General features: G+C 50.8%; 1 protein-coding gene across 1 annotated transcript in view; it reads left to right on the top strand.

Moving 5' to 3' along the window:
* The first annotated feature begins 5467 nt into the window (after positions 1-5467).
* The window catches only part of fzd4 (frizzled class receptor 4), a 4421-nt gene continuing 493 nt past the window's right edge, over positions 5468-9395 (top strand). Inside the window, exons 1-4 of the mRNA XM_084674934.1 lie at positions 5468-6277; positions 7703-8230; positions 8382-8527; positions 9225-9395. The exon at positions 9225-9395 is cut by the window's right edge and continues 493 nt beyond it. Of these exons, the coding sequence (XP_084531060.1) occupies positions 6005-6277; positions 7703-8230; positions 8382-8527; positions 9225-9395 (1118 nt within the window). The 5' untranslated portion in view covers positions 5468-6004. The remainder of the gene's footprint in view (positions 6278-7702; positions 8231-8381; positions 8528-9224) is intronic.

Here is a 9395-nt window from a genome sequence, read left to right as displayed (position 1 = left end):
AAGTTCCACCTTTTTGCGCAAGCTCTGACCGTAGAGAGAACTGTCATTGGTCGACCGCAGCTGTGGAGGCTGTATCAGGCACCTACCTGAAGATGTGGTGGAAATTGATCATGAAAAGTGCTTTGATCAGGTCACCAATCTTAAGAAATTAATTGAGAGGAATAACAGTGATGGAGATTTCAGTGATCTGCAAAGCACACCAGAAGTGGACCAAATTCTTGGAAAGTCTAGATTTTCATTCAGAGCTGCTTAAGATGGCAGATCTTTTTTGTTGCACCACCTGCTCCCAATGCAAATGTCGAGCGAATGTTTTCACGGATGCAAGCCCAATGGACCAAGGAGAGGAATTGCTTGTCTGTTCAAATCAAATCAAAATGTATTTGTATAGCCCTTTTTACAAGCAATGTCACAGAGATCTGTTGAATCACTGAAGAGGATTCTGTGCACCCAGTACAATTTCAAACACATAACCTGCAAGGACTTTCATGCCTATTTGATAGGTAATCGTCGACTGTCGGGAAAGATTCAGCCTTCAGGAAAATATACCCAACCACATGAGGAGGACTGAAAAGTGTCTTAATGTTCTTATTGTAGCCCTATTATATATTATTTAGAATGTTTAACTTGTTATCATTATTGCTGTAATACATGGACAAGACACAATTAAGACATTAAGCAACCACTGAAGCACTGGACTAAATGCCACAAAAAAAGCACAATTTTGTTCAGGTTCAATAAATGTCATTTGTGTCATTTAGGTAAATTTAATTTGTGACATTTGTATGCATTCACATGGTCATGGTGCGGCATGCAATACACTACCACCCACCCCCCCCCCACCCTCCCACCCGCCACCGCGAAAAAGTGTCCTCTTTTTCACAAACTCAAATCTGGTCACCCTATTGGAGCTAACAAGGGAGCTAGCAAGGAAGCTAGCAGGGCTGTGCTACTTTCCCACGGCCGAGACCGTGTTTACTCTTCCTCTGGAGACGAGGGGCTATTTCAGGAGCAGAGGGCCAAGGCGGGGAAAAGACAGGTGCCAAGGAAACCAGCAAGGAAAGCGAATAACAGCCGACTGACAGCAGGCTAAGCTGAGGTTAGCTAGGTGGTTAGCGACGCGACACATGGAAGATATACTGCGGGTAAAATCCATGCGCAACAGTAACATGAAATAACCTCTGACTCCTGTGTGTTCCTACTGTAGTCGACCCCCCCCCCCCCCCCATTCGCACACACTTTTTCTTTCCTTACCTTTTCAAATCAGTTTTCCTTCACACGCCCCTTTCTCTAGACACACACTAACACACCCACACACACTGGCCCTCTCTTCTTTTCCCCCCGACAGCTGTTGCCTGGCTCTCGGCCCTTCACCTTTTCAACACAGCAGTTGACAGAACATTTCCACTTGAGTGCCCTCCGCCCCACCCCTCACCCCTTCCAGCTCCACACCCATCCTCCCCTACGCTCAGCAGACCCTGGTTAAAAAACACTCTCCCTCACCCTGTCCCCTCTCCCTCACCCTGTCCACTCTCCCTTACCCTGTCTCCTCTCCCTCACCCTGTCCACTCTCCCTTACCCTGTCCCCTCTCCCTCACCCTGTCCCCTGTCCCCTGTCCCCTGTCCCCTGTCCCCTGTCCCCTGTCCCCTGTCCCCTGTCCCCTGTCCCCTGTCCCCTGTCCCCTGTCCCCTGTCCCCTGTCCCCTCTCCCTCACCCTGTCCTCGATGGAGCCCAAGCCCCTGAACGGTTCACCCTTTAATAACATACACTCTCGTTCTGATACACACACACACTGTGACACCAATGAAACGCCTTCATTGACTTTACCGTAAACAAATCGACCCAAAGATTTTAAATTAAGGCTTTTTCCTGGAGATTTCCTTCCCTGTCCAAACTTTGCATGTTCTCTTCTCCTGACGGCCGGTGAGTTCTTCAAAATAAAAGTCCCAATCAGACAGGGTTTGGGGCGCACAATTGAGAGACAGTATTCTTGCGGGCTGTCACAACACACATACCCCAGCTCAGTCAGCCATGCCACGGTCTGACTACACATTCTCTCTCACACACACACACACACGCACACACATTGTACACACCACTGTGTGGTCCTGACGCACTGTGTAATTGATATGTAAACACCATAGTAACGTAACTGCAAACATACAACACAACCTGCTTCATCGACACACACACACACACACATACATATACACAAGCATTCAATCAAGATGAACAGGCATGCCCTAAGAACTTGTAATGGACACTCTTTTCATACACATACGGCACTCAATACGCAGGCACAGAGAAACCTATATTCCGTCCATGACATTGCTCCAAGACACCAATACACCCAGCTGATCCAATCAGACTTAAGTAAACAAACAGTGGGCGATTACAAGCAGAAATCCCCACACAAATGCAGTCATTTACACACACACATTACTGTGAGCTCAGACAAATATGCACGCACATACAATAACACAGAGCATGCATGCACCCACACACACACACACGCCCACACACGCACACACACAAGGAGGATAAATCACTGTGTGAGCAGGCCTGCATAGATACATATTATTGGGTTACTTAGTTACAGAGCATTAAATGCTCCACATTTGGAGGAGGAAAGCCAGCTGTCCCCTACGAAGGTCAGGAGCTGCTGTGTGTATTTGTGATAGAGAGAGAGAGAGACAGAGAGAGAGAAAGAGAGAGAGAGAGACAGAGAGAGAGAGAGAGAGAGAGAGAGAGAGACAGAGAGAGAGAGAGAGAGAGAGAGAGAGAGAGAGAGAGAGAGAGAGAGAGAGAGAGAGAGAGAGAGAGAGAGTTGTGAAATAAAGAGAGAGAATTGTGAGGGAGAGAAACAGTGGTGAAATAGAGAGAGGGGGGGGGATAGGGAACGAGAGAGAAACTAAACAAGACAGACAGGAGGAATGAAAATCAAAAATCAAATGCTGTTTCACACCACATTGAAAACACTAGAGAACACTAGAGAACACTAGAGAACACTAGAGAACACTAGAGAACACTCGAGAACCTGTACAAGACACCAGAAACTTGCACATTCCCACTCCCCATGAAGTGACAATTTCCAAGTTTGTTGTTTTCCTACTTTTATATTTCAGGGGAATGATTCATAGAATGATGTGGCTATCGTATCCTGTTAGCAAAAAGACGGAATGCTTCTGATATTGAGATGATGTCATAACCAGCCCTTCACTTGCTTTCTGGAAACTGAAACTGTGAAATACTCTACATACAATATGCTGTAGATGTGGATAGACATTGAGAGTAAACAAGGAAGATGGGGAAAAGAGGGCGATGAGAAGGTGAGGGGAGAGAAAGACAGTGGGAGGGGAGAGAGTGGTGGAGAGAGGAGGAAATAAGAGAGAGGGTGAGGGGAGGAAGAGGGGGACAGAAGGGGGGGTGAGAGAGGCAATGTGGGTGGAGGGGGGACGTGGGGGGGGGGGGGACGTGGGAGGGGGGACGTGGGAGGGGGGGGGACGTGGGAGGGGGGACGTGGGAGGGGGGACGTGGGAGGGGGGAGGGGGGACGTGGGAGGGGGGACGTGGGAGGGGGGAGGGGGGACGTGAGGGGTGAGGAAAACAGTGAGAGAGAAGAGCTCGGTGAAAGTCCACTGATCCTTCTCTTGCTCTGAAGGAACGTAACGTGAGCTGTAAAGAGGGGGGTATCACCTGCAGACTCACACAGGTCTCTCGAACACACACACACACACACCACCATTCCAAGGAGTTCGCAGCCCTATTAATACTCCACTTCAAGGGCTGAGGGGATTGGGCTGGAAGCCACAGGATCTGGTGACTGAGACAAACTTGTGGGTCTCCTTCTGTCTCCAGGCACTGCCTTTTACACCAGCACACACACACACACACACATACATACACCACTCTCCTACTGCACAGACTAGACTGTGGGTAACTACTGCACAGTATGTTTCATTGAAACCATGAGTTTACAAGTACCACGTTGTCCTGTTTGTGTGACAGTCAGATACAGTGTGTGTTGTGTCGCACTGCTTGTGGGCAGTGAGTGTTGGTTTTGTCACCCAGTGGTTTATGGCTTCTAACACTAATAGGTCATTAACTTTGTAGTGGTATAATCATTAGCTTGTCACTTTCAACACCTCTCCTCTCCTCCTCCCTCTCCCCCTCTTCCCCTCTCCCCCTCTCTTCATTTTCCCCTCTCCTCTTTCCTACCCTCCTCCTCTCCTCCTCTCCTCCTCTCCTCCTCTCCTCCTCTCCTCCTCTCCTCCTCTCCTCCTCTCCTCCTCTCCTCCTCCTGGTCGTTTATACAGACTGCCCTCTAGTTAACTTGGCCTACGTACATCCCAATGTTTTTCTTAGCTTTCTAAGTTCTTTCACCTTGTTTCAACCTATCCTGCCCTCATCACACCACTCTCACACACACACACACTCCAAACACACAAATACTCTCTGACACACACACACACACACACACTCAGCCCGCTGCACCCCTGATAGTCATCAGCTCTAAGCCACACGCCATTGTTTCAGCCGAGTGCTAATTACTCAGGAGTTGACCTAGGGGTCACAGCAGGGCAGGGGGCTTTCTGATGCATGACAAAGGGGAAGGGGGTTGGGAGGGAAGAGGGGGGGGGGGGGTGAGGGGGTTGTTACTGCTGCCAATCAATTGTCATGTATAATCCCCCAGAACAGCTCTGAGGACTAGCAGAGCTGGGCTGGGAGTTGAGCTGGGGTCTAGTCTGGTGAACACTGTAGCTGGGGTCTAGTCTGGAGAACACTGTAGCTGGGGTCTAGTCTGGAGAACACTGTAGCTGGGGTCTAGTCTGGAGAACACTGGTATCCTGTCCATGTTACAGTCCTGTCTTGGCTCTGTTGGACTGTAGGACCAGGAGTGTGGCACAGTCTGAATCATGACCCCCCTCCATGTGTGTATAAGTGTGTGTGTTTTGGTGAGGTCATGCATGGAATGCCAATACCTAACCTGTATCTATGCCAGCATCTAGAGTTATCAGCAAAGGTCAACACACACACGTAAAAAACGGAGTAAAGACTGCCAGAGATTGAAGGCACAATAACCAGAGACACAACAACCCTTTCAGAAGGGCCCCCGGCTGGCTTGGATGTTTGTAGGAAGCTGCCAGTACATGGAGAAAATGGTACACAGATTTCAGGTTCCTCTACTATGTCCTAGTCCCTCCATTCAATCAGCGTCCGGGACTCTTTTCTTGAAAGACCTTTAGCAGGAGTGGAACTTGTGGTGAGCCCACTTTTAAGACCATTAGCGACTTAAAATAAATACAGAACTCCCCTGTTTCAGGAGCGAGATGGCTTTTTATTTCTAAATATAAGGCCAATAAAAACAAACCGCAGCCGGAATAAATAGTGGTTCTGGAGTTTGTCGTCTCAGTAGCAGAGAGAGAGAGAGAGTCCGTTCACGGGTTCTGGACGAAGCAGCGGACTCTTTTCAGCCCAGACCCCGCCTAGACTAGCCTACTCCTGGTCACCCATTGGCTTCACAGAGGTCTCCTGGTAGCTGATAGGTCGGTCTTTCAGAGCAGAGACGAAAAGCTCGCTCTTTACCAAGCTGGGCAGCTGCGCGCGGGCAGAAGCCGCAGAAACCGATCCCCGTACTCCTGCCACTAAACGTCCAATAACGGAGATACAAGGGAAAGGGAACATAACGTGGGCTTCAGGACGTTTCTACTGTTTGAGTGAGAACCACGGATATGCACGTTTGTTGTGATTAAAATGTTCTATAACAGCGGGGAGATATCTGGAAATCTTAGATAACATTTCATTTGGATACATTTTACGAACTTTAATCGGTGGACTTGGATACCAGCCGTAATTCAAGCAAAGCGGTTTGTTTTTGTTTGCGGTGGAGCCGCTGACCGCACACTCTGAAGCGGACCAACTTCTCCAGATCCCAGTGTACTATAAACAGCCGCGCAGGGCTGTTCATCTGATCTATTTAGAATAACTTTTGCTTCGGAAAGACAAAATGCATTGGTCCTGGACTATGGATGCTCTCTCCTCAGTGGTGTTGGCCCTCGCTCTACTGTCCGGTGCCGGACCTATGGGGCTGGCGCACGGCTTCGGCGAGGAAACGGAGGAGATGACCTGTGATCCTATCCGCATCGCGATGTGTCAAGATCTGGGCTACAATGTCACTAAAATGCCCAACCTGGTCGGGAACGTGCTCCAGTCTGACGCGGAGTTACAACTGACAACTTTCACACCACTCATACAGTATGGCTGTTCCAGCCAGCTGAAGGTAGTCTACACACAGCCACGCTCCCCACACACACACACACGCACAATCACACACACATGCGCACACACGCACACACTCACATGCACACACACATGCACACACGCATGCACGCACAATCACACACCCATGCATACAGGCACGCACGCAAAATCACACACACACACACACACACACACACAATCACACAATCACATATACATGCATAAGGACACAGGCAGATCGTTCTTTCTTGGTTTGTTTTTGGTCTAAGTTCTAAGCCTCATATTCAGTGTGTGCGAGTGTGTGTGCGCGCGCGCGTGTGTATGTGCAGTATGGTGAGAGAGCACATGACAGAGCCAGCCAGCCTTGTTTAGGGCAGGGTAGAGCAGAGCAGGGCATGCTGGGAAGTCAGGCATCTCCCCATGACAACCATGCTGTCCTCAGTCACAACGCTAGGCAACAAAAGTGCTCAGTATCAACACTGATCTGTCTGTCTGTCCCTCTGTTCAGCTGACCCTCTAACGGGGAATGGAAATTCAATTGCTCTCATTCTTTCTGTTGCTCTAAATGGTTTTATTAGAGGCCGCTGAATTTAATGATGAGTGACATGTGTTTGTGGGCAATTAGTCCAAAATATCAGTCTGAAGGCCTCCTATTTGCTATCGAGATGGCCTGTGTATTTCTGTCCGGTATGCACTGTGGAATTTGCTATCGTATAACATGGATGTGATGTGGACCAGCGAGCCAGAGTCAATTTGGTTTCAAGGGGGAAATATTATTGTGACCACAGCTACTAATTCAATCCCGTGTCTATTTTTTTCAGTGGGGATATTGTTGTGGTCCTTGTGGCGTGCCTTATTGAGATCGTTAGGGTAATGTCTAAACTCCTCCCCTGGTAGAGTGCGTTGGGTGTCGGAAGGAGAGAGAGAGAGAGAGAGAGAGAGAGGGAGAGAAACAGAGAGAGAGAGAGAGAGAGAGAGAGAGAGAGAGAGAGAGAGAGAGAGAGAGAGAGAGAGAGGGAAAGAGAGAGAAAGGGAGAGAGAGAGAAAGAGAGAGAGAGAGAGAGAGAGAGAGAGGGAGAGAGAAAGTCGTAGAAAGAGGAAGAACAAAAAAAGGAAAAGGAAGAGAGAGGGCTGAGGGAGTGTGTGTGTGTGTGTGTGTGTGAACGACCACAGAGTAAAGCTGATATTTCCGGCTCCAACTCCAAAACATCCCTCAGATTAGTTCACCTCTTACTCAGACACACACACACACACAAACAGGCACACACACGGCTATGGACACAAACTCTCTTCAAAAGAATCAGTTATCTTTTCAACCCTTATATTCCAACAATAATAATAAAACTAAAATGCCCTCTCTCTCCCCCCCCCCCCTCTCTCTCTCCCTCTCCCCCCCCCCCCTCTCTCTCTCTCCCTCTCCCCCCCCCTCTCTCTCTCTCCTCAGTTCTTCCTGTGTTCCGTCTATGTGCCCATGTGCACTGACAAGGTGCCCATCCCTATTGGCCCGTGCGGCAGCATGTGCCTGTCTGTCAAGAGGAAGTGCCTCCCGGTCCTGACCGAGTTTGGCTTCGTGTGGCCGGAGCTCCTCAACTGCAGCCTGTTCCCCCCCCAGAACGACCACAACCACATGTGCATGGAGGGCCCGGGGGACGAGGAGACCCCCTACCACCCTCCCCGGCCCCTGCCCCCCCAGGAGGAGGAGTGCCAGGCCCTGGGGGCGGGGCCAGACCAGTACGCCTGGGTGAGGCGGAGCCACAGCTGCGCGCTGCAGTGCGGCTACGACAGCGGGCTGTACCGCCGCGGTGCCAAGGTGTTCACGGACGCCTGGATGGCGGTGTGGGCGGTGCTCTGCTTCCTCTGCACCACCCTCACCGTGCTCACCTTCCTCCTGGACTCCGCCCGCTTCTCCTACCCCGAGCGGCCGATTATCTTCCTGTCAATGTGCTGCAACCTCTACAGCGTGGCCTATCTGGTGAGGGGGCGTGGTCCAATCGCTCGCCGCCATCGTTGAATATTACTGATGTTCATCTTTACTGACTTTCTAACAAAAACAACCTTACAACCCAACACAGTACCAACTCTTCTAACAACATGGCTCCCTATTCCCTCCATCCTCCCCCCAGGTTCGCCTGACTCTGGGTCGTGAGCGTGTGTCATGTGACCTGGAGGAGGCAGCAGTGCCGGTCTTGGTGCAGGAGGGGCTGAAGAGCACCGGCTGTGCCATCGTCTTCCTGCTGCTCTACTTCTTTGGCATGGCCTCCTCCCTCTGGTGGGCACACACACACACCCTGCAGACACACACACACACCCTGCAGACACACACACCCTGCACACACACACACACACCCTGCAGACACACACACACACCCTGCAGACACACACACCCTGCACACACACACACACACACACCCTGCAGACACACACACACACCCTGCAGACACACACACACACCCTGCAGACACACACACCCTGCACACACACACACACACCCTGCAGACACACACACACACCCTGCAGACACACACACCCTGCACACACACACACACACCCTGCAGACACACACACACACCCTGCAGACACACACACCCTGCAGACACACACACACACCCTGCAGACACACACACCCTGCAGACACACACACACACCCTGCAGACACACACTCACACCCTGCAGACACACTCACACCCTGCAGACACACACACACACCCTGCAGACACACACATCCTGCAGACACACACATCCTGCAGACACACACTCACACCCTGCAGACACACACACCCTGTAGATACACACACACACACCCTGTAGACACACACACACCCTGCAGACACACACACACCCTGCAGACACACACACCCTGCAGACACACACACCCTGCAGACATACACTAAAGCACTAGTCTCACAGTTGGTATTTTTCTCTAACCCTTTCTTCCTGTCTGCCCCCTGTTCCCCCCCCCTTTCCAGGTGGGTGATCCTGACCCTCACCTGGTTCCTGGCGGCAGGGTTAAAGTGGGGTCACGAGGCCATCGAGATGCACAGCTCCTACTTCCACATCGCGGCGTGGGCCATCCCGGCCATCAAAACCATCGTCATCCTCATCATGCGGCTGGTGGACGCCGATGACCTCACGGGCCT

Source organism: Hypomesus nipponensis, chromosome 15, assembly GCF_054491055.1.
Source record: "Hypomesus nipponensis isolate SF chromosome 15, ASM5449105v1, whole genome shotgun sequence".
NCBI lineage: Eukaryota > Metazoa > Chordata > Actinopteri > Osmeriformes > Osmeridae > Hypomesus > Hypomesus nipponensis.
This window is presented reverse-complemented; position numbering and strand designations above follow the sequence as displayed.